The sequence below is a fragment of the Gallinula chloropus genome (assembly GCF_964237585.1).
Source record: "Gallinula chloropus genome assembly, chromosome: 8".
Lineage (NCBI taxonomy): Eukaryota > Metazoa > Chordata > Aves > Gruiformes > Rallidae > Gallinula > Gallinula chloropus.
Window position 1 is genome coordinate 26,792,591 of NC_140093.1, and position 26,084 is coordinate 26,818,674.

Sequence of the window (26,084 nt, forward strand, 5' to 3'; positions counted from 1 at the left end):
GAAGCTGCTTGAAATTCAGTGTCCCTTCCTGTCTTCTGCAGGTGGTTTCACCACCATGTGCTGTGTTCTCCAGTGCAGGTCCCTTCGTCCTCTCTTTATAAGCTTCCACAGGTTAGCTTGATGCCCTTTCTCAGTTTCTGGCATATTAACCCTGCTTCTGACAAGATCTAAAACTTGTACAGTCTTTTTAATCCTCAATTTTATCTGGCATAAAGAGGCCAGAGATTAGTATTTTGCTATAAAGGTCTGGAAATGTTATGTGCCCTTCTTGTAGCTGTTTTCCTCCTGCAGTGTTGGTGGTTTATTTCTTCCATTGCGTGCTTTTAAATTAAACTTTGAATTCTACTCACTAAGATAGCAATAGCAATTTTAAATTTTAAAAAAAAAAGGTGTACTTAGCTGTGTTTCTGTAACTTTTTGAAATGGAAAGTTTTAATTTCATTCTTAGCTTGTATTTAATATTTGTAAAAGTTGTGAAAATGATAAGGAAAAAAGTCTATGTAGCAAAGATGGGGAGCCTGAAACATGAGAGTCTAGAGATGAACTTGTAACTGGTTTCTTTCCTGAAATTTTAATAATTGTGAATCAGGATATTAATGAGAACACTGGAATTTGATGGTTTAAGTAAAGCCTGTCTAGGGACATGGAAGAGATGTTGCAGATTCCCTTTTCTCACAACTCTTGTCTGGATTATATGTATAACTTTTATTTGTGTGTTATGCTAGTTTAAAAATTACAGGGTTTTTTTTTCCTCACTTGAATTTTGGTTCAGATGTAAAAAAGAAGTCTCAGCTAATTAGTTTGAATAATTTGCTGTGTTAAAAAAAAAACCACCAAAAAAGTGATGAGCTTGTAAACATCCTTGTATATGTATAGTAATGCAGTTATCTTTTTTCTTTCAGATTTCCAGAACTGGTGTAGTTTTGAATTTGAAGGAAAGACCAGAAGTTGGAATAATCTTCACCTTTTATTTTGAATAAGAAATAATAATGCAGCGAAGGCAGGGAAGAGTCAACGCTGGACTCCTGCTGCTGCTTTATCAGATTTCTCAAGTGGGACTCCAGAACATTCCTTCTGTAACCCTTGGGGTACTTGCACTGAATATTTTTCTCTTTCTGAATCCTGTGAGGCCACTGCATGAAGTGTGTATCAGTGTCCATGAAGGCTTCTACAGAAAGAACTGGGAGCGTTTACTGCTTTCTCCTGTCCACCATGCAGATGACTGGCATTTATATTATAACATGGTTTCCATGCTGTGGAAAGGGATAATGTTGGAAAAAAAGATTAAGAGCAGATGGTTTGCATATATAATTGCAGTATTTTCAGTGCTGATTGGAGTTGTTTACATGGTGCTGGAATTCATGCTTGTGAGAATTCTGGATGATCCTTCATATGAAAAGAATTGTGCTGTAGGTTTTTCAGGTAAGGCACATAGTGCAATTTACATATGTAAATGACTATAGGTACTATATAGCAATATTGGTAGACTGCAGAAGATGGATAGTGTACATCCATATGCATGTATATTGTTATGCAAGTAAAGTTACTCTGTTTTATTAACTTAAAGCATGTACTTCAGGTAATGGCTTTTCTCAGCTCCAGGAATGCTTTTTTAGAGTTCAATCATTTTGTCAATGATTTCAACTAGAACTCCCATTTCTAAATTTTTGGGTGGATTTGAATACCTGAATAGCTCTAGTGAGTAGGCATATTAAAAGCAACTTAGAATTTGGCTACTATATAAATATGTAATTTCTAATCTTAAATCACTGAAAAGTACCAGTGCCAAAGCAGCTTAGAACTGTCACTCTTGCAGGCAGCAGCGTGCTTCATGGGGCTGTGAAACTGCATGGTACTTGAACTTCAGGAGTTAAGGTGTTTTTCATTTTGTAATTATTTGGGCACAAGTGCTTCTCTCCTTATGTGTCTTCTTGTTTGCAGGAGTCTTGTTTGCTTTGAAAGTTCTTAACAACCATTACAATCCAGGAAGAGTCAGCCATGTCCTTGGATATCCGATAGCCAGTAAATATGCTTGTTGGGTGGAGCTGGTGGCTATTCATTTAATCTCACCAGGGTAAGTGCATTTTAATATTTAAAAGTTAGGGGGAGAGATCTGGGCTGTCTGGAGTACTTTGAAATGTATTCAAGGCAAGGTTGGATAGGGCTTTGGGCAACCTGTTCCAGTGAAGGATGTCGCTGCCCGTGGCAGGGGTTTGGAACTAGATGGACTTTGAGGTCCTTTGCAACCCAAAGTGTTCTGTGATTCTTTGATATCAAAATATGTATAGTGTTCACTGGTATCCAGATGGACTGTTCAGGCTGCAGGTAAGTGTTGAGGCTACGGTCTGCTTTTTGTCTTTGACACCCTGTATTTTGACCTCATTTCCAAAGAAAGAGCTGAAATACTGTCCCCAGAAGTGTGTTACTAAGTATTTGAGGGTTAAGAACAAAAGTGGATGGACAAGGAAAAGGGAAGGTGTCTTTTAGCAAAGTACACCAACTAATACACTGTAGTTCTGAGGGCTTCACAAGGAAGAAAACATTATGCAGTTTGCTGGCTATTTCTGTGCTAGTCCCCTCTGTCCATTTCTTGTAGTCTCTCCTCTAACCTTTGATAAAGCCATCATCCAGTATTCTGCAAATTCTATGTAGGTTTTACTGTCCCACAGTCTTGCTCATCACCTTCCTTAATTTTCTTGTGTTCTGCTGAGAATAGTGCCTTTCTGTTCTTTAGCAGTTGATTTCTGGTGTTCTAATTGCAAATTAGTAGTTTGCTTGTATAGTGTTTTATAACTCTCAGTCATATTAGAGAATGTAGGTGAAGCACAGGTGCCAAACTTATAAACTACCAAACCACAGTTGATACACAATTTCCCACTTCACCTAAGTATTTTTTAAAGGGAAGCAATGCTGACATACTCTGCATGAGATACTGTGATACTGCAGATAGAACATTTCCAAGATCAGAATAAGAATTAAGATACTCCTTATTTTAAACACTGGTTTTATTGCCTTATGACTTGCTGAGGTTAGTTGGCCACTAAGGAGTCCTATGTTAAAAGAGAGAAGAGCTGCAGCGTGCTCTGTTCCAAATGCAGTTTTAAATGTGAGCTGAGAGGTCACTTGCGTGGCATTTCCACAAGTACAAACACACAGTTTGCATTAAAAACATTCTTCTAAAAAATACCATTTTTGACATTAGCTGCACATAGGTTTTCTTGGTCATCTGGCTGATGTGATTGTTTGGCACATCGTTCCTGAAATAAAACAATGAACACATCATACTGTGTCTGGTAGAAGGAAAACATGAGTTTAGTAGTTGGGTGCTACTTGGGGTTTAGTAGTTGGGTGAGTTGTTTTTCAGCTGCTTTACTGCAACAGAAAGTTTACTGGGATAGAAATTCACTGGGATAGAAAGCTTATACAAGGTCCAAAAAGAATGTCAAAAGCCTTTCATAATTCTGTGGAAGCTCCGATTGCTGCCTGGTCTAAAGAACCACTACACTGTCACACACAATTCTAATGGGATCATTTCACAGCACTCAAATAATAATGGATGCAATAGAAAACTACAGTAGTAGTAATCTCCAGAAATTCATGTCCCAGAACATAACATGTTTAATTAGTAACTGCCAACTGTCTTGAAATGAACCATAACGATTGTAGCTCTCAGAGCATTGCTCTTACAGGCTCATTTGCATGCTCAGGGCGCATTGTGATACTTGTAGATCAAGCTGCATAACTTAGTTCAGAATATATAAGAAGTTAGTAATTGGAGCAGAACTCTGTCCAGTCAGACACACAATGTTTGGGTCTACCTTAGTGGAATGATGTGTTTGGATCACCTGAGAATCTATAGTCAATGAAGGGCTATTGAAAACTGATTTGTTTGCTAGGACATTGTTTAGAATTTTCAAGTGCCAGTAAACCCCTTTCTCATTAATGTTCTTATTATAGGGAAACTTTAAAACACGTGCAATATAATCTTCACCTTATGTCAAGTAAGGATATCGAGATATAAGATCTCTGTAGCAATTCTTAGGATAATTTATTTGATTGAAGAACAGGCATATGAAAAGATACTTCATGGTTAATGTCTGTCTCTTCCACACTTGGGCATATGGTATCTGGAGTCATCAATCCCTGTTTCACTATTAAAGAAAAAGCTTATTTTTCAGGTTGTTTCTGATCTAACTCAAATATTTATTAAATTTACAAAAATGACACTTTAGAGGTTGGAAGCTGAACATTAGTTTTCTTCAAACTTTTCTTTCAGCAATTTGAGTAACAAAGACTGGAAATAATGGAGGAGCAGAAAGTTAGCAGTGGAGAAGAGTAAAGGATGTTATTTTTCTTAGTGTTCAGAAATGTTGAAGTTTGATATTGTGACTGTCCAGAATTGCTGGTTTTGCAGTTTGTCAGGAGTAGTGAGACTTGCTGTCCTGGAGTCCAGAGATTCTCAAAGAAATCTTAACATTTTGGTAGCTCGGTGCATCTCTGAAAACTCACAAGCATTCCTCTAGAGCTTCATTTGACATGTGTTTTGGTAGATTTTATAGTTACTGAGTTTCAGGGGTCTGATAAAGTTTTCCAGGTCTGTGGGTGATGCAATCCATAAAGTGTGAAATTATTTGTCTTTGATTGATTTCTATTTTCTAAATTACATCTAGCCTTAAGTTTGTTTCCAAGTTTCTCTTCAGAACATTTTCTAAATAACATATATTGGTGTTGATCTGAGCCAGTTCTGTTGACTGGTTATTTGAGGGTTTTTTTGGCTCCTTAAGATGCTTATTAGAGTTCTTCATCTTAAATAAAAGAGAGAGGGAGACTTTGCAAACTGAGAGCTATCCCACACAGGAACAGGAGCACAGCAACACATCTCCATTTGGCAATAGAGATGCAGATCATTGTCATAAGCATTCGTAGCTGACAACTGAAAATGTTATGTAGTTGTAATGTGTAATGAATCAACAGTGAAAACCAGTTGGTGCTTCATTTCACCTGGGGTCAAGGATCCATGGCAAATCAAGATTTCAAAGCAGATCATAGTCAAAAATAAATGTAATAGGAATACTGTGCTTGTTTATTAAAAGAAACCCAAACAAACAACAACCAACCCCACAGAAGTTTTTATATATATTTGAAAGTGCAAGAACATCTTTTGACAAATCTGACTTTAAATTTTTCATTATTTTGCCTTGTACTTCTGAGTCTCAGTCCTATTACAGTGACTGCTATGCATACAAATGTTTTGCATAGCTCTAATAAGCTTACCTACAGAGGATCTCATGAGGTTATCTTCCTATTTCATCTGCTTTTTAGATTTGTCACTTGTTCAGTGGCTAGGGATATTGCTGAGACACCCCTGGTTATCACTTAGGTATACTGTTGAATTGCTGCTTATACTGTTCATTGATGAGAACTGCTCCTTGGGAACAAAAGGGCTAGGAACAACCAACCAACTAGAAAACCCCAGGTTTGACAGGGATGGCATTAAGTGATGAGAACCACTTTACAGCCTCTTACTGATTTCCCAGGTTGACTCTGGCCTGGCCAGAACCAGGACACTGATGTGTTACAAAACTATTACCAAGTTTCCCCTCTCCATTTAAGGAAAGCAGTGGCATTTTCCCTTGTAGGGCTATGTAAAAATATTGACTTGTGCAGTCATTCAGTTGGGTTTAATCTGCATTCAGGTAGGTTGTTTAGCACTGGTAAACTGACCATTTGGGTTTTTGTAGCAAAGTGTATAAATTGTCACGTGCAGGTGACTGTTCATGTGCTAATTTGGAAATAAACTCTGCATAAATATATGGATTTGATTCCCATGGGTTTTAAAGAACAAAGTTGGCGTAGATTCTTCATTTCTGTTGCTCAGTAAGTGACTTTGTCCTGTGGTAATACTGTGTGTATAAACAATGCCTATCAGACTTGGGGGTTTGCTGTTGTGAAGAAGTTGTGGGAAGTGACAGGTGTAGATTATCCTCTCTGTTTGCATTTGTTGAGTCATGACTGACACATTCTGATTTGTTTCTGTTCTGTAAGTCACCAACAGTGATGAGGAATTTATTTTAATTCACTGTAAGGAGACTGCAACAGCATTCATGTAAAAGTTAAGGCAGAGGCTTGGAAATATCAGCTCAGAATTTGTTATATTTGAAAAGCAAATACCATCCAAATGGTTTCCCCTCCAGTGCTACCAGTGTTCCTGGAAGTTACACACACAAGTGGAAAAGTATAACTAATTCTGTTTATAAGATTTTTCTGAAGTAATGTGCACATCAACTTGGTGGCAGGTATCTTCAGGAAACAGTATTTAGGCATATTGCATAGTTGTCATTGGTGTGAAGTGAATGGTTGAGATTAAGAAGGGCTCTGGGAATATAGCTACACTTTCAAACAAAAAAAAAATCTTTGTACTGGGTAGAAAACTAGTTAATGTTGATAAAGATCATTGGCATTTAGAGAGGAAGCCATGCCATTGAAAACCTCAAAAACCTGTTTATTTCCATTCAAGGTTCTGCATGTGTTACAGAAAGTGAAAATTCTACTGTGGAAAAAATAAATTATCAGATTTTCTTTGTTATGTAGCAGGAAAAAAAGGCACTAGCTTATGTTGCAACCAGGTGAATGTTTCTTCACTAGTCTAACTGAAAAACATCAGCCAGTTTTTACCTAGTAAAATACTCATTCCCATCAAGGCACTGATATTTTCATAAATAGTGTAAAAAGCCTTTTTTGGAATTACTTAAGGAAGGTTGCTTTATTGCAGTTACTGTAAGAGTTTTTAACTATCTGGAACTATTTTCTCTATATAAAAAGCAGGCAATAGGAGTAAATTCAGTTTCCTAGATTAGACAAGTGGAACTCATAATACAAGTGAAAAGGAGCTGTGTTAATAACTTTAACAAGACTTTTTCACACAACTTTTGTGTTTTTTGTAAATTGCTTATTAACTTTTTCAGCCAAAATCCATGGTATTTAGCTCTAAATTTTGCATATAATCCTGCCTTGTGAAAACAGTTGTAACTTTGCCTTTAATGTCTGCAGACACAACTCATCCATTATGTGGATTTTTTTAAAAAGGCATTCTACTGAAAATTAAAATTCACTGCAAAATGTAGTCAAATGTCAAGAAGCTTGACATTGAGGTATTACTGGGGATTAATGGTTCATATGCACTTGAGTTCATTGGAAATAGGAGTATCCACTTTGGACTAAAGCATGCAGATAGAGGAATGTTAATTGCATGTGTAGAACAGTTATTTTTTTATAGTTTACTGAAATGGTATAATTCTAGTCTCTTAAAAAATATAGGATAAGATTATAGGGCTTCTGAATTACTCTGATCTCAGAATAAATGCTCTGATAACTGCAGAAGGAAAAACTTACATATAAACCTATACATGTGAATATAGTTAATACTTACCAATATTTAGTCTAATGCAGATGACTACTTTAATAAACTCTGGTTGCTGTTTGCAGGGTCTTAGTAGCCCTCTCATTTTCCCTTGTGAAGCAGAGGCAAGTGTGGGAGAGAGTGGATCCTGATCCTGGGAGGATCTGGGAGGCCTCTTTGGATGTGGATGGAGACCCCTCAGTTTCTCCAGTCTGCTGTTCTACTTAAGGGTTTTTAAATCTGCTGCTAGGACTTCTGTCCATTACTCCTTGTTCAGTGAATAGAGAATGTGGAGAGTACATTCTTTACTGTTTATAACAATCTTTTCCATATTTTAAGATTATTGTGTCCGTGGGAGAATTCAATAGACTTAAGGGATTGTGATCCCTTCAGTCTTGGAAGTTTTGTGGGTTGGCTGGTGAAGAGAAGGCTGTTTTCTGGGTTTTTTAGTTTGGTTTTTTGTGTGGTTATTTTGTTTGTGTGCTGTTTGGTTTGGTGGTGGTTATTGTTGCTTTCTTTTTTGTGCAGCACACAAAAAAGTAACCTCAGTTCTCCAGCTGAGTCCTACCACTGCTGAGTAGGGTGGAGGGTTATTTAATTCTACTTTCCAATAGTGCTGCTGTTTACAAGTTTCTGGTAAAAATACTTGTCTCTTTTGTAGTGATGTGCTGACCTGTGCTTTAATGCATAATTCACTGTGTCCCCCAGGTTCTATCCTGAAGCTTTCCTATTGTCCAGCCATTTGCATAGTTGATGGTTTCTGTGGTATCTTCAGAACTCTCTTTATCACATCATATTTCTTTTCCAAATCACTACTTCATGTTGTCAAGGTTGCTTTAAATTGTAATGTCATCTCCAGTGACCCTTACATCTTCTCTTAGCTTGTTGATATTTGTAAATAATATTTGGAATAGATTGTCACAAATCCACTGGATTTGTACCCTAAGTTTGATAATCAATCACTGATAAGTATTGAGTCAAGTTTGGTAACCACATAGGGATATCCTTAGTGTAGCTTTAGAGTTAAGGGCTTTAAACCTTCTTTATGACAAATACTGTGAGACAGTGCTGCATTCTTACAGCATGTGTGACATCTGTTGATTCTCCCTTTCTGTGAAGCTTGTTGCCTTGTCAGAGGAGGAATTTTGTTGATTTGAGATGTGTTCTTGATAAATCTGCTTTCTGTTTCTGGTGTTCTTACCTTGGTTGACAAATTGTGTGTGTCTTAGTAGTTGTTGAACACACAGCTTTAGCTGGGAGCAGAGGATAGTGACTAGTCTGTAGTTGTCTGACTAGAGTCCTCCTCTGTTGATCTCTTCAGAATTTTGCTGCATAGTTACATTTTTTCGTTTGCTTTGACAATGTTTAAAGCATTTATTAAAACAGCTTTAATAATGTGAGGGAATCTGTCTTTTTGTCCTTTATGGAATTCCTTTTCTCTAGGAATTACAGGAAGCAAGATGCTACTGTTGATCACACTGAAATTCATGTTATGACAGCATATGGTGAAAATTCTTTGACTTATCAAATGTAGTCATTTTCTGCACATCAGTGATAGTATCTGTGTGACAATGTATCTGATACTGTTTTTCATTTAGAAAAAGCTTTTTAAAAATTTCCATTTTGAGTTTCCACTTATAATATATAAATAGTCAATAGTGTTTAGGCATCCAGTACACTAACCTGTTCAAGAGACATGAAGTGGAAATTATCCTCCCAAAGACTTTTAAAAATGGAAGAGTTTTGATTATTCATATAGTGTAAATATATAGCAGTACTGTGTTGCAAGAAAAGATCTTGATTTTGGGGTTTGTGCATCAATGTTTTGCTCAGATAAATCAGGATTAGCATAAATTTTGTTTAAAACACTGCCAGGAATATAGGTGACTCGCTGTCATGTTGGAGATTTCTAGAGTAAGGCATTTTAAATAACTTAGTGTTATGTCTATAGATGTTTTCCCTGTCAGTCCTGTATCTTTCACAGATTTTGAAAACCTGATCCAGAAAAATCTGTTTGGAAGATTTGTTCCTTGGAGATACTTTATTTTCTCAACTTCCTTATAAATTTTCACATGATCATCTACATGTTACTCTTCAAAAAATTGCTGTTTACTTATGGGAAGGAACTGCAGCTCTACATAGCAGAATAACTTTGTGGGTACGTAGGCTGCAAAAGTGAATTTAGATTTGATCTTTATCTCCCTCTACTGACATGCGTTTTCTGGTGTACTTGTGTCAGTGATGCCTGGAAGTTGTACCATCACAAGTGCACATGCTAGGATCTGTGTAACTACTTTGGGTATCTGTCTGGAATGTAAGAAATATAATGTTTAAACCTGTTTTTACATCAAACAGAAGTTTCTTTCCTGCTTTATAAAGGTGCAAAACCACTCATCTTCCTTCAATCTCTGGACAACCAGTGTAAATCCAGTGGACTGATTTATTTATAATTGCATATACTAGGAAATTTTAATGTTTAGTGTATCAGCTTCTCTAACTTCCTAAGAAGTGAACAATTTACAAATAGTGTGTAAACTTGGTTAAACTCAAAATATTTTAATCTTAATTAATGGTTTAAACCTGATTAAACACAGAAGAACTTAACTCTTAATTTGAATGCTGAAAACTGAATTATGGATTTAGAGTAGCCACAGCCATGGCAGTACTTGGACCCAATCTCCTTATTTGCTGTAAACATACAGTTCCATGTTGACGACTTCTCAAAAGACCCTTTTCATCCTCTATGCAGATGGGCAGCTTCTTGTTTTAAAAGAAGTTGTTGGTATGAATAAAAAAGAATTTGGATCTCAGCATTTCCCTCATTGTTCTTTTAATTTTGAAGGCACCGTGTAACAAAGATTGCAAGATCCACATCCTTGCATATCTCAGGCTAATTGTAGGAGTGTAGTGATAGTACAGTAGAGGGTACTGTATTTGTGCTTTCATTTGAAACTAAGTTGTTTTGACAGAATCTGCCTGGACATTTCAGTGCAATCCTGGGGGTTTATTTTTTAATAAATTAAAACTAGTTTCCTACCTCAGCAAGTCTTTAAATGATTTCAGTATTCTTTCCTTTGTACAAGTAATTAAAATGACCTCTCCAATTATTTTCTAGCTTCTTCAGGATATTTGTTAGATACCTTTCTTTAACTGTCTGTACCTACCAATTTTAGGGTAGTTAAAAAGAAGGAAAACTTGTCACTATGTCCTTGGAGGGAAGTAATTTCTCTGATTGGTCTTACTTGGGTATTTTCTCTGTTACACCAACTTCTGCGCTCCTTCTGGAGCTCTACAAGAAAAGTCTCTTCCTTCCCATCACTCACAAGATTTTCTTCTGTTGTAGTACTTCTTTTGCTGGGCATCTGGCAGGCATTCTTGTTGGATTGATGTACACTACGGGACCCTTGAAGAAGATCATGAAAGCCTGTGCAGGTATGTAACTTTGCTCAATTTGTAAAATCTGCATAAGAAAAACTTACTTTAGAAATTGTGAGTCAGGCTTATGGAAATTCCAGCCATTCCCCCAATGTCCTTCAGGTATTTTTGCTCAGAGGAATATCTTTTACCCTTCTTAAACATTTATTTAGAGTAAAATGTGTCTCATAAGATGTCGATGAAAATGGCAGTTTAGGTGGAATGTGGTGAAGCCATAAAAATATGCCAGAAGACAGCAAGTTTCCATGTTGATTTCTAATAGTTGCAACCATTCTTGTGGCAGTCTTTAGAATATGGAAAAGGTTATGGGATGCTTGAGAAACTACCAAAATTCTCAGTTGTTCCAACAAGGTAATACCACAGCTTTTCATACTGTATTAATTCTTACTTTTTAAAAAGACAGGATTTTAGACATCTTTAGTCTAACAATCGTTTTAAATACGACCTTGGAATTGTAGGGTTGTAGTTCTTATGTGAACACTACAATACATTTCAGTGTTCTATTTGGAAGTCTAAGCCCTGTCACAACAGCTGTGGTGGGGTTGGTTGTCAGAATTGGTTTTATGCCTAATCAGTGACTAAGTTGAGGACTCTGTTCATGACTGTGCCATCAAGTTGAGCATGGGTATGGTGTTTGTACAGTGGGACAGTATTTGTTCAGATCTGTGTGCTTTTCACAGGAGGTGCTATCACAGTTTGGTGATGCAGACTGTAAGTCATACGTGTTTAGCAGTTTCATTTGGAAAAACAGACTGAAGCATCAGATTTCCTACCCCATAGGAGTGAACAGACAGTGTTACGTTAATTAAACGTTAACATTGCATGTTTCTGTGGCTTGGGGGAGCTGTCTGATGACTACTAGGACAGTCAAGTATCTGATTACACTGCCTAGGGAGGTTCTACAGTCTCATCCTTTGATGTGTTCAAGACTTGACAAGACAGCACTCTTCTGGAGTAACCTGGTCTGATCTTGTAGCTGACCCTGCTCAGAGCAGGACTTGGGCCAGGGAGCTTCTGAGGTTTCTTCCGGACTAATCATTCCAGGATTCTGTGATAAAACCCAAGGTGCTGACAGTGAAACATGCTATGAAATCCTGCCTCTGTAAAGGCAGCTGTGTGACAGACCTGGAGAGAGGAGTGTTTCAGTACACAGATCGTCTTTTTCTTCAGTCTAGCAGAGTGGAGATAGTGCAGTGTTATTCTAGTCCTCAGTTTTCTGTGCTTTAACCCATTTTTACCAACGTGCAATCTCAGTGCAGAAATTATTCATTATATGTTCTCAGAATGCTTCTTAGGTTGGTTTGCATTCTTCTTTTAGTCTACATGGCTATGTTGCTTAAACAAGGCACACTACTATAAAATCTAGAGCAGCAGACAAGTTTACCAATATTCTCTAAATGATGCCAAAAAAAATTCAGATACCCCTTGTTTCACATTTGTATGTTATGAAACAGGCTGAAAGAAAGAGAACTTCCATTTTGAATTTGTATTTTATTAAGGCAATGTAATTGTTTTATTCTAATAGTACATGTTTTATTCTTTTATTTAGGTGGAATTTCTTCATTCACTGACCCTGACAGGCCAAGGGACTACCATTCAGGTAAGTATTCTCACCTAGTTACCTGAAAACTTATTTGAGCTATAAAAGAAGTAAAACTTGAAGGAGCTAGTTGAATGGAAATACATAATATACAGGCTATTCTGCAAATCTGTATACTTGCTAAGCTTATTACTTCTCTGCCTATGTCTCACCTTTCTTTCTTAGGGAACTGTGTGGCTGTATTTTGTACAAAAGGCTTTAAACCTCAAATTAAGGTCATGACTTCCTAAACCCTACCCTGGGGAAATACTGTCCTTTTTGCAGAAGGTGCAGCAGGGGGGAAATTGTGTCTACTGAAAGCAGCCCTTGGAACCTTCATTATTCTGCCCTGATGTGGCAAATTGATATTTTTCATTCTACAAAGTTGGTTTCCCCACCTCCACCAACCCCCCCAAGGAACTCTTCCTTTGAGCACTTTCTGTGAATCAAGTAACTTACATGTTAAAAGCCCACTCCTCAACAGGATAAATTTGGTCTGTCTTCAGAGTTTATATGTGGATAGTTGAATACTGGCATACTTTGTACCACACTTGATTCACTTCTTGTGCAGAAAATTGAGTCATATGTGGAGTGTACAGAAATAACACGTGGAGGCCTTGGCTGGGAGGAGCCAGCTGTGAGAAGGGCTGTGTGTTGAATCAAAGCTAAGGGACCTATAGCCCAGTTATCTTACCTCCTGCGGTGACTTATGCTCTTTCCTAGGCACCTGCTGTAAGAACAGGATAAATACTTAATGATAACCCCCTCAGATACCTGCTGGTGTGCAGGGCCTTGTGGCTTAAAGATGTTCTCAGCAGGAAGGTTGAAGGGGGAATTTTGGCTTTAATAGCCTCTGATGGATTCCTCTTCCATGAATGTGTCAAAAGCTCTGTGAATCGGCACGAACTCTTCTAGCACCTACAACATCACAGCACAACAACTTCACAGTTTACTCCCTCATGTAGAATCTGTCATTTTTTGTTTGTTTTGGAACTGCTGGTTTCTAATTTCATTTGCACCTTAATTCTTCACTGGGAAGGGAAATAAAATCTTCGTTCTTAGGTGCTTTATTCACATTCGTTATGGGTTTACAGACTCCAGTCCTGTACTCACCATAGTAATCTCTCCAGTTGAAAACTCATAGTCTCTGTGGTTGCTTATATGATAACTATTTCATATGTTACCATTCTCTGATGTTTAGTCATGCAGAGGTTTTTATTTTTTATAATTTTCTATAAGAGAGATGTGCTTACTCTAAGACACAGTGAGCAAAAGTTAGTGCTGCTTTTATTCTGTGATAGAGTTTATATTCTATTATTTACCTCCAATTTTATTGTGTTAAATAATTCCCACAAGTGAAATTATGGACCCTTGAATGTTTTTGAAGCATTTGAACCAAAGGATCTTAACCTACTTTCCTTACCAACAGCAACAAGGATTGTTGTACCTTAAAAAGGTATTTACCTAGGATTTCCATTATTCCAGTTCTCAAGTCAAAAAAAGCTTGATCTAAAAATAAAATTAATACTGGGAATTAAGTAAGATGCCATCATAGACTGTGTAGTGAGCACAAGCTACCTGTTCCCATGACTGACAGTCTGAGCCCCGTTAAAGATGTTCATCTAGTTAGGGGTTTGCTGCTTGCATTGCTCTGTATCCTGTCTTCATAGAGACAAAATCTTCCTTCAGTATTCCAGTAGAGCAGGGTGGGTAGAAGCTCTAAAGATTTATTTGGGAAAAGGTACTTCAGTCGCTAGTAAGAAGAATTTGGACTTGACATTTGAACTCCATAATCTGTTGCAGTGACTGAACAAAGACCAGCTGCTGGGAGCTGGGGTGGGTATGAAGACCAACCTTGTGGAATAAGAGCAGATTCTGAATAGCCCTCTATTTTTCTTTCCCAGCTCTTCCTAAACAGGGTAAAGAGGAGAGATTTCACACAGCGTGCTGAGGGACTATATAGCACCTCAGAAAAAAACTTGAGTATGCTGATAGCAAGGAAGTCTGGGGTTTTTGCATGTCTTGGGCAGTCCCTGAGGTAGCCATGCTGTTGCTTTGAGTTGTGAAAAAAAAGGGAGATGATAGAAGAGAGTTAACCTTAATTAAAGCTTGGCTTTAGATGGAACTACTGGTTTTTGGTACTAAATTAATGTATCTACTTGCTACTGCCATTTAAATACCCCCTGACACATTTACGTTCATTCCTTGTGTATATGCTTAGTCTTTCATCCTATTTGTAGAAGTCTTTGTGGAAGTTTTAACCTTTTGCTTTGTGGATGATATATGTAATAAATTTGGGCATTTGTGAATTAAGAAAACTTAGTGTCACAGGCTAATGATGTATATACAGTACATCCTCACCTTGATTATTTTTTCATTTTCTGGTTTGCTGACTTATTTCTAATTTCAGTAGAAAAAGAGATGATCAGAAAGTTATGATCAGAACAGATTTTATGCAATAGTACAAGGAAGCAATTTAATAAGAAAAAAATATTTTAATACATTTAGTATTTGGTATCTGAATTAGGTTTTTTCTAAATGTGGTTCATGAATAAAGTATTAGGACATTGATTAATAGGAACACCTGGAACATGTCAATGTTACCCAACTGTTTCTTGAAAAAGCAAAGATGATGGCTTTCTGAACACTTGCAACTTGATGACAGTGTAAAATGTCAAACACACAAAAATTTACACTTATAGAACAAACTTAAAATACAATGTTCTTTTTCTTTCATCAGATAACTGCATGCTTGTAGTACCAGAATTTTATAGTCTTCACACATGCAGTTCTGAAGCCTCCAAAAACTAAATTTATAGCTGAGAAAATGTTCATTCAAATGAATATAATGCAGAAGAGAATGAGGTGAATACAAGAAGACTGCATCCAAAGTGCATGTGTGTTTGTATATATATATATCTAAAAAGCACATATCTATGTAAAACACAGATATGACAGTTAGATGGTATCTTGCAGTCAGTGTATTTTCCTGTAGACTTACACCTCTTAATCATAGTCAGTATGACTTACAGGCTTCTAAAATTTGTTTTAGGACTAATTCATACAGACTGAAAAATAAAAATAATACCTTCTAATCAGAGGAGTTGCCAGTTATTGGAGAAATGGCAGAATTTCAGGTTACTGCAAAATCATACAAAGTGGGCACTGCAGGTGTATGAAGTCTCCCAATGTCAGCTGTATGTTACAAAAAGGAAAAACCTGTAAATAGAATGACATTTTTCCTCTGTGTGACTGTAATTTATACACACATTCATGTGCACATACACATGGAATGAAATATGTGTAGGTATATTTGCATAATGCACACCAAGTAATATACACCCATACAAATCAATTTGGATTCACTTTCTCCAGTTTTTTTTCCTGTTTTTCCTGTGTAAATTTAAGGTACAGTTTTCTATTCTTATTTGTTTCAAGGTTCTAGAACTTGTGACTTTTTTCTTCAACACGTAACTAATTTCTTTTGAAAATTATGTCCTCACTTATCTGTCCTCACTTATCACAATCTGGGCTTGTTACTAATTGCAGAAGTTCCACAAGAAGGTTAAACATGGAATCCACATAACTAATGAGATAACACAAGACTCATCATTGTTGCTCCTGATCTGAAGGGAAGTGGCATGCTGTGTGTGTGTTACACAAAAATATGGCTAGTTACTTTATTTTGAGAAACCCATGCATGTTTTCTATCAGTTGGAAGAAACTGGCTACATTTCTGTACTTTGGTTCTTCAAAATCCCCTGTCCAGCTGTCTGGGAGAGAAACTGGAACAGCCCTGCAAGCTTTGTATTTTGAAGATGCCAAAATGGGGTAGAAAACGGAGCTTTTCGTAATAGTTTTTCTCAGTTTAGCTTTTCTGTGCTCAGGCAAGATCAGGTTGCTGTAAGAGGAAGCCTGTCTTGCTCAATTTTGTAGCTAAGTAATTTAAAAGATGTTTTGGAAGTGCCACGTGCCTGGGTGGGTGACTGTTCTGGTGCCTGGCTCTGAGAAGCTGCAAAGGGTTGGTAGTTCCCGGTTGTCGGTAGCGCAGGCGACGTGCGGCGACTGTGGCGTGAGGTGAGGGTTACGGTGCAGCGGTTCTTTTCATAGAATCATAGAATTGTAGGGGTTGGAAGGGACCTTGAGAGATCATCGGGTCCAACCCCCTGCCAAAGCAGCTCCCTAGGACAGGGCATACAGGGCGGTGTCCAGACGGGGCTGGAATCTCTCCAGAGAAGGAGACTCCACACCCCCTGGGCAGCCTGTCCCAGGGCTCCCTCACCCTCACTGGGGAAAAGTTCTTCCCCATGTTGCTGTGGAACTCCCTGTGCTCCAACTTGCAGCCATTGCCCCTTGTCCTGTCTCCACAGACCACTGAAAAGGGGCTGGCTGATTCCCCCTGCATCCCCTGCTTCAGATAATTATAAACTTTAATTAGGTCCCCCCTTAGTCTTCTCTTCTCAAGGCTGAAGTGTCCCAACTTACTCAGCCTTTCCTCATAGGGAAGATGCTCCAGGCCCCTAATCATCTTTGTGGCCCTTCTCTGGACTCTCTCCAGGAGATCCCTGTCCTTTTTAAATCAAGGAGCTCTTTTCTAGGGCAGGTGTAGCTGTGCAACAGCACAATATTAGCTGCATCTGTTCCTGCAGAACTTTGCAAGACCCTGTTTCCATGTGTTTTCTAGGTCCAAATGTTGCTTGAATTTGTGGTGACACCGGCGTGTATTTGTGCGTGGACACTGGGGGGAAGGGAGAGACGGGTGGGAAAAGCCTGAAACCTGCCTGTTTTGTGGTTGCTGCTCTACTCATATTAATAAGGTGCCCAAGTATTGACAAGTAAACATGTAAAAGGAGCTGATAATAAGTATCTTTCAATTTTGATGAGGAGCTTCTTAACAAAAGCAATTCTCTATGACACTCATAACAATTGTAAAAAATGAGATGCTGAATCCATCTTTTTTCTGTTGTTTTTCTCTTCTGTTACCAGAGTCTGGCTGTGGAAATAAGAAATTAATTCATGACACGTGTTGTTAAAATCATTGAATCCTAATATTTTTTCTTTTTCAAATTAAAATAACTTGTGGAAGGAAGATTGCATAAAGGTAATACCTGATTTCACACTCTTCTCCTGAGTAGCAGCAATTTATTTTCTTTAATTTGTATTTGTTTTGCAGATTATTATGGGTACCCAGGTTATCAATACAGAACACCAAGGAGCTATTATGATTATACAGGTGGGCTTACTGAAGAAGAACAGCTTGAAAGGGCAGTGCTAAACAGTCTTAATGAAAGAGGTAGGAGTTCTATTGTATTTTCTATTTTTAAGTTTGGTTCATACTGAGAAGGGAGTTGGAGGAGTGGGGGGTGGTGGAGAATGGATTGGTCATTATTTTCAGTATTTTGTATGTATCTTTAGAAACAGATGGAAATTTCCTGGTAGAATTTTCAGAGATGAAGTGTAACAGATTGTTCTCTTAGTGTGATTGCTTTTATTTGTTGCTTACTCTATGATTACCTTGCCATTAGTACAGTAAAAGAAATTCATTTATAACAAAAAAACTCCTAAATAAACCAAGTTTCAGTGCCAAAAAAACTTATACTTTGAAAAGTAGCATGAAGTGGCATGATGGAAGAATTGATGTTACCAATATGTAAACCTTGTCTCTGTGTGTGTGTGTGTGTATATATATTTGCTTCACTGATTTATTCTTCACACTATTCTTTCTTACCTTAAAGGAAGTTTATATTCCAGCTACCTGAAAGACCTAAAAAAAATACAGAAATACTTAGAAATAAAAATGGTGTTTGTTTTTAACTGGAATTTATTAATTGAATCTGTATAAAATATATTAATTAGAATATATTTTATCTTTATATAATGCAAGTGAAATCAAGAGGGGAAAAATTTGTAGAATCTGTTTCTCAGCTTCTGAAAACTTCATTACATGAGGAAAAATATGTGTAGTAGAACTGACAACATATTTGAGTGTCACATGCATAATTTTATATTAAAGTGATAAAGGGCAGAAATTAGTGTGTAATGTCTCACACTGAGATAGCTTCTCCTATCAAACACTGCTTCCTTTCTAATCTGTTGCATGTCAGTATAGATTATTTTGGGAGTTTAGCCAAAAGCTTTAGATGCTCCTTATTTATGAAGTCAAAAAGATTTCTTTTAAATTTGGTGAAGCTGTAACACTTAATCTTAACAAAAATAACCTGACTGAATAGCTTATGTCACTTTCATTTTTCATAGTTTTGGTATTTTATCTTCCTGGGTCCAAACAAGCAAACATTAGGAAAAAGGCACATAAGCTTCTGCTTGTAACTACAACCCTTAAAATGCAGAGCACCATTCATAAATACCTGCTTAGAAAATGAATTTACACCACTGTGTTATGGCTGTCAGAGAAATATCAGGCAAAATATGAAAATGAATTACTTGACAAATCCTCATCACTTTCAAACCTCTGTGATCCTGTTTTTATTACTAAGAACATGTGTTATCTGGAAGTTGGTTTTAAAAAGGCAGCAGATGAGGCAAGGTTGTGATAGGGAAAAAAAAAATTCCTTTTTGGTTTTTTTACAGTAAATACAGCTTTCTGAATTACCAAGTTGCATCTATTGTGAGAGTCACTTGGCAGGCAGAAGTGCAGACTTCTAGGGAAATGAGGGCTCCCTTAAGTGTTGGGTGTTTTTTCCAAATTATCTTAATTTTTATGTTCAACTTTGTTCTGTAAGTGTAGCTCTGTCTCACTGTCCTTCAGCATTTTGAAATGTTATTTTCAAATATTATTTCAGTAACATCTAACATTTCAAATGTTATGTTTGTGTTTTAGTTGTTATTTTTAATTATTAAGAAAATGATACAACTGACCAAGTGATGATAATACTAATAACTTGATAGTATACACTTAAAAACTTTTGTGTGCACTACACTAGCTACTAGAAAGAACATGAACTCAATCCTGATTGAACCCAGGGCACATGTATTCGTGTAGAGCACCTGCAGCTTTGTAGCCTTAAATAATCCACATCACTAGGAAAGTAAGTTGGGTTTTTTTGTGTCCTTGTGGATTTTGGACAAAGGTAAGTGTTCAACCATAAGAGGGGATATTTTCTTATTTGGAGACTGCCCTTTGAGGAAATGTGAGAGAGAATTTAAATAGCATCTCTGTACTAAGTGTGTCTCACTGATAGGTAACTGTGGCATACCAAGTCACATCTTTAACTTCAGTTTGAGACAGCAGGATATTTTAAGACTGGTAGTGTCTGTTCTGAGTGCTAGCTACAGTGGAGCACTTCAGCTTGGAACAGCAATACCTTAGAGCTGAATTCTTCAACTAATTCCTTAAACAAGCTGCTGAAAGGTTAAGTTTGCCTACAGACAGATGTTTTATTTCACAAAGAAAGAAATACAGAGCATGTAATTAATCATACTTGTTTTAGTGACACAAAGGATGAGATAACATTTATTGTGCTAACAAGCAATTAGGATATTCTTCCTTCAGTTTGAAAAATAATTAGCTTAAATGAGCACTGTCCTTTGAATGTGATACATTTTTCCCTAAAGCATGACATTCACAGTTGCTTGCAATTACATAGATGATGAAACAGGTACTCAACACAACTAAAAATTACATGAAATAATTTGAAATATCTAAATGGGTGTAAAAACAGGCACCACAACCAGAATGTAGGGCTCTCTCTCATTATTAATCTTCTTTTCCAACTGTAACATTTAAACTGTGACAGTTGTTCTGTGGATTGGACCACAGAAGTGTTTTGCAGTGGTTTACCCAGGTTAGTACCCTACTGAGCCAGTAAAGGAATCAGTGGCATCGTGCAGAAGTTCCTGGTGTCAGTTGCCCACAGCTGCACACTGGTTTGTGTTAGGACATACACTGAATTTAACCTCAGTAGTTACTCTTCTGTAATCTCATGCAGGGGTTACCTAAACCCACCATACAGTGCATTTCTGCCCACTCTGCATTCAGGAATTCCTCAACTGCAATTCTGTTTTCATGTTATATCCTGAAAATTCCTTAAATATAATTAGTACCTAATGCAATAACAGAAATTTCTAGGCTTTTTCATGGGAATTAAGTAGGCATTGCTTTTAAGGCTATGAAACTGTCATAAATGTTCAGGTCCATTTAATAAAAACAATTGTTACTTATTCTTTCCATTCCCAGCTGTAGGTTAGACATGTTCTTGTCTCAAGCAAGAATCCATTTAAAGAGTATTTTTTTTCCTCCAAAATACTGTGGGTGTTTTCCTCATTTTCAGTGTTCTCATAATTCTGTATTGGTTACAAATTGCAGTAATGGTTCCTTTAGTCAAGTAAAAAATAATTTTGGATTAAAAACCCCCTAACAGTTGATATTTAAATGATATGGTTTTACAATGAAGTTAAAATAGGTGCCTTGCCATTTTTAGTTAATACATTAAGAACAACTACTAGTAGTAGTAATGGCAGGATACCATATCTCTTGTCTGTTGCTTGCTATTCTGCTCAGAAGAAAGATCTTGATGAGTGTGGTATATGGGTTTGGATATTCACTGTGGTGGGTGTTGGGATTTTTCATGAGTTGAACATCAAAGTCTTTCAGTCTCAATAATGTGAAGAATCCCTTGCAAATTCATGGCTCTGCACAAAGGGATTTTCCTCTTTTTAAGACAAGGTTCTTTAAACATGTAGGTGGCAGTTTTTATAGTTTGTGACTAAAGAGAAATGCCTGTAAGAATACATCTATAGATAGATATTCCTCTTATATTTTATAGTGAAACTGTCTGTGCATTTCCTGAGTTCTTCTTTAAACTGAAAGACCCCAACCTATTCACTCTAAGTTATTTAGATGGCCAAGTATGGACTAGTTGTAGGTGCATTTGCAGTGTTGTTCAGGTACCTAGGCATCAGGCTGACCTGTTGTCTGAATTTTTAAAGGTTCCAATTACTTTTTCCTTCTACTGAGAATAGACTTACTAGTACTAGTCTATGAAATTTGCCAGATACATGGAACATCTTAATAAGAATGAAACTGATGAAATAAGACTAGAGAAAAATGCTGTATATCACAATCTTTTTTCTAGTCAGTGTTCTTTCCCTTCTGCAATTGTAGGAATATCACTCCTTGTATTTGACTGTGATGGTTTCTGTAGAAATGTCTTAATGTAATATGTTCAAATATGCAGGGCATTATATCTGATTAAAATACATTTTGACTAGATTAGAGATCTTAGATAAAAATGTGGTCTAGTTAATTCCTTCTTAAAAGCAACAGTACATGCAATGGTAGATTTTTTAAGCTTTGTGCACACTTGACCTTTAAAGATACTGCTCTGTGGCTTTAAATAGCATGTAAGTGTTTTGAAAATACTGGATGTAGTCTTGTCTCCTTTATTTTTGTTTAAGCAGAGACTAAATGCACTCAAGTCTTACATTTTAAGTATTTGTTTTTTTAACTTTTTAAAAGCAATGTTCGTTTGGTCCAGGTAGTAAACAGTGGATAACCAGTTCAGGACCAGCTGTGTGTCATTCAAGAAGAAATGCAGGTTATATAGAGGGTTTTTTCTATGTAGGTACTACGTTGAAGATTTTCAATGTAGCAAAGACCTCCAGAGAATTAGCATAACCATGGAAATTAGATGTTTATTTCTGCTGTCTCTTGTCCAGAGCACTACACATTTCTTGTAATTTCTCCTGTGTTATTGTTATGGTTATATCCATACAGACAATTTGACATTCTAGTAGAGGCATGACTTCCTTTCAGGAATAGTGTGTGGAGAGCCTTCCTTCAGATGTCTGGAGGAAAATGTACTAAGAGAATGCTTTTGATGTACTAAACACTAGAAAGTGCTGTGCAAACTGCTAGTATGGTCTTTAGTAGTTTGTTTCTTTCTACTTCCCTTCCTGCTCATTACTCAGGTGTTCATGTGTCAGCATCATGACACCAGTACACTGAGAACATCGGTTCCCTCGTTCCCGTTTGACACCCTATTACATCATGTCTCCCAAGGCTGTTTTGTCCTGGCATTGTTTGCTTCTCTCTGGTTTGCCCTGGATTATAGTACTGTGCTGAGATTGCCATATTCAGTTTTTAATGTTCAGGGGGTAGTGGCTCTCTTAATGCAGCCCATCTTTCATTCCTGCATCAGACACTGGGTAGTGTATCAGGTGGTTTTGGAAACACTGGCTGAAAGGTTAACATCCTTTGGTCTTTGGGCAACAAGCTTGACAGTGTCATAGTTGTTCTTAGGTTCTGATTATTGCTACAAAAGATTTTTGGAATTTAAAAAATCATTATTTTTTTTTTCTTTTTAAGAAGTATGTAGCACTAATACAAAGTATTTATTTAGATTTCCATGCAAAAATGTTTACAGAATGCTCATTTTTTGTGGGTGTGTGACTTCCTGAATATGCAAACATTTCTGAAGATACTGCCAATGCAGCTTTCTCTTGGATGGTTTCCTCCATGCAGAAGTTTCAACTGCCAAAGAAAACTAAAATAGGAAGAAAGCACTTTATTATTAGAGAAATATTTTTGACTGTAGCTAGACATGTTTTTCTTACATTCACTCTGTTACAAATGCAGGGTTTGCATGTGGAGGTAGAGGCTGTTCTAAGACTTGGTGTCACAAATGAGTCTTCTCACTGGCTTCAGTGATCTCTGGATTTTTTTCCCCTTCAGTAACTTGAACTTTTCTTAAAGGAACAAATATTGTTCCTTTCACAACAGGTTTGGCAGGGTCACCTTGATGGAGAACAGGTAGTTCTGCTTAACAGCTGTGAGCAGTTGTGTAGGGGCTTCTTAAAAAGACTTTCTTGCTTTTGAGAAGATGGTAGTTGCTGTGGAGTGGCTCCAGTCTGTATTGGTATCTCTATCCATCCATAGGGGTTTCTTAGTCTTGGCACTGGGAAATGGGTATTGTTCTGAGGTTTTTGTTGTACATCTTTGTTAGGCAAGCAGAAATGCAGCAGAGGAAAGACAAAAGTGTTGGTTCCTTTTCAAATGTGATTTTTATATACACACTGAGAGTCTTATGAATGTTAACTCTGTGGATGCTTTTAGGGAGAAGGTCAGTGAATATTCCTAATCTGGGGTTTACCCATGATTTACTGTTTTAACTCTTGTTTTATCATTGGATTAGTTGTGCAGAGTGAGTATAGTTTCCATTTTGTTCATTGGGACTATCTTAATGTGTTCTGAACCCTTACTGAGTCACTGGGACCGAATAAATCAGTCATTCCTGATAGTTTCAGGAAAACTATATTATATCTCATTGGTCAGCATCATGGCTGCATCCTTGTGTTCCTGAGGCCCACTGTGCTCTGGCTTGCTTCTTTTATACTTCTTGTTTTCTGTCCAGAGTGAATAGCTTGTATGTGAAATAAACCTGTAATTTGGAGCATGCCATAGGTTCCTGCTGTTGTTATTCTGCAGCAGGAGGCTTTGATTATGCAAAAAAGGAATATAAGGGAGAATGTTGTCTTTCATACTCAGTCTTACATGGCTGTGCAACCTTGTAGACATAGATGAGCAAGTTCAGCTTGCCCTGAGCTCTGCCTGGATATGAGCCAGTGCTCATCAAAAAGACTGTTTCATTAGCTCAGCTTTTCCTAGTGCAGTTAGTTACATGTAGCAAGTACAGACCGACAGGATCCTTTCTGCAAAGAAGTCATAGACATCCTGGCCTCAGTTGGGAATTCCAGTGTGGCTCACAGAGCGTTGCAAGGTTGTAGTGAACGTCTGCACTTGTTAAGTCTGACTTGGTGAAAGATGTATAATGCCACTTACATCCTGTAGTACACAAAAAGGTGTGGCTAGAGCCTGGGTTTGATGAACCTGAAATAACTTAAATCTAGCGTTGAGTGTATTTTCAAAGGGGAAAAATGGTGATTCAGATCAGCACAAATGTACTTTTTGTCTTTATTCACTCAAGGAATTACATAGCTTGAATGTTCAGTGATTCAGCTGCTGTCACTCCCTTACCTTTTCGCTTGTGTTTTAACCGTCATTAAATCCTTTTATTCAAGTCCCACATTGGATTTGAAGTTATTAATGTTAATCAATGATATGTAAATATTCTTTTTTTAACAATTGAGCAGGACACCTTTGTGTTCCATTTTTTCTGGTCACGTTTTTAGCATCCAGAAGGGACTAGAACTTTCCTGTCAGCTGTACGATTCAGAAACACTGAACCAAGTACTGTAACGTCACACAAAAATATCTGCCAACAATAGGTGTTTAAGGACATAACTTGTGAGTAGCTTCATAGTTGTAAGCAACTGCCTAAGGGTGATGAAATTTCAGTTGCATTTGTTCTTTGTTTGTGCCAGGAGAAACTTTCAGCCTTTTCAGTTCTACTTTGTGTAACTCCTTATCCTGTTTGTTCTTGCTCTACTCTTTGTCTTAGATCTCATTTATAGTCCTCTTGTTCACTCTTGGACAGTGTTCTTTACTTGATCTGTATAACTTACTGTAGAAAAGGTCCAAGAGAGTAACATACAGAACATATGAATTGTAAAGTAAATAAGTAATTTTACCAAGTACTGAATGTCTAAATATAATTTGGAGGATGGAATTTGAAAACATCTAAATGCTTAGGAACGTGCATGAACAGACCATCCAAGGGAGAAAGCTGTATAGAAAAGAGCATGGAATAAGAGGAGGTCCCCAATTCTAGGCTTTTGAGTGAAGGATGTACTGCAGGTACTTGAAAACCTTACAAATATGATTTTAACAACTTCTGTTACTTAAGCAAGAATTTGTTATTTTGATGTGGATACAGCAAGGGTGAGACTTTCAGGGATGACTAAAATCTAAAAATCCTCATGTGTGAAGAGATCAAGATGCCCATATTAAGTCTTAGCCATCTCTTTTTCCCAACAAAACCAAGTTATCAGAACTTCTGCAGGGAATGGGTTTGTGTGTTTCTCAGCATTGTCCTGCTCTCTTTTAAATATGAGAGTGGGATGGGTTGAGCATCCGGACACATTGTGCATTACTTGCCCTCTAACTTCATTAGCAACAACTAATTTCCTGCTAATTTGTGTTTTGATTTTTCAGCCAGTTGATTTTTTCAGCACAACACAGGAAAAAAATAGTTAGACTTGGATTTCTCCTCTTCACCAGTTTGTTATTTTTCAAGTCTGTGGATGAGGAATGTTGGCACCAGCACCAGGGAGAATAGTTTGCTTCAGAGCATGACAAACTTCTTTCATACCCTGACAGAAACTTGAAGGGCAGCGTTAGAGACAATAGCATAGGCTATTGCATGTGGTCTGCTTGGAGCTGAATAAGAAAAACAGAGATAAGTGCTAAAAGCCAAATCTGTCAGACTACATAGCATGTCTGCATTTTGCAGAGGGAAGGAGGTGAAAGAATAAAAGCAGACATTTTTCTCCCTTAAATTGTAGTTCCTGTCTGCCTTCCAGTGCAGTGTAAGAGTGAAAAGGCTGCTGTGTTTGTTTTTCCTCCTCCTCTCATGCTTTAGGAGGACTAAGAGGCTTCCAGAAGAGTTGAGGCAAACAAATATTGCATGTGCAGTGCCTTTCCTTAGGGTTGTCTGGGCACCTCGATGAATCAGGAGGTAGTTGGTTGAACTACCCTTAAGAGATTACTACTGATTGTCTGGGAGACGTGAAAGAACTAGAGCAACACTGAGCATT

At 37.3% G+C, this 26,084-nt stretch overlaps 1 protein-coding gene across 1 annotated transcript in view; it reads left to right on the forward strand.

The window, feature by feature from the left end:
- Nucleotides 1-909: 909 nt before the first annotated feature.
- Nucleotides 910-26,084, forward strand: part of RHBDD1 (rhomboid domain containing 1) — a gene marked incomplete at its 3' end in the record, with an annotated part of 32,659 nt that continues 7,484 nt past the window's right edge. Inside the window, exons 1-5 of the mRNA XM_084267253.1 lie at nt 910-1,422; nt 1,942-2,074; nt 10,743-10,831; nt 12,384-12,434; nt 17,587-17,706. Coding sequence (XP_084123379.1) covers nt 990-1,422; nt 1,942-2,074; nt 10,743-10,831; nt 12,384-12,434; nt 17,587-17,706 — 826 coding nt within the window. The 5' untranslated portion in view covers nt 910-989. The remainder of the gene's footprint in view (nt 1,423-1,941; nt 2,075-10,742; nt 10,832-12,383; nt 12,435-17,586; nt 17,707-26,084) is intronic.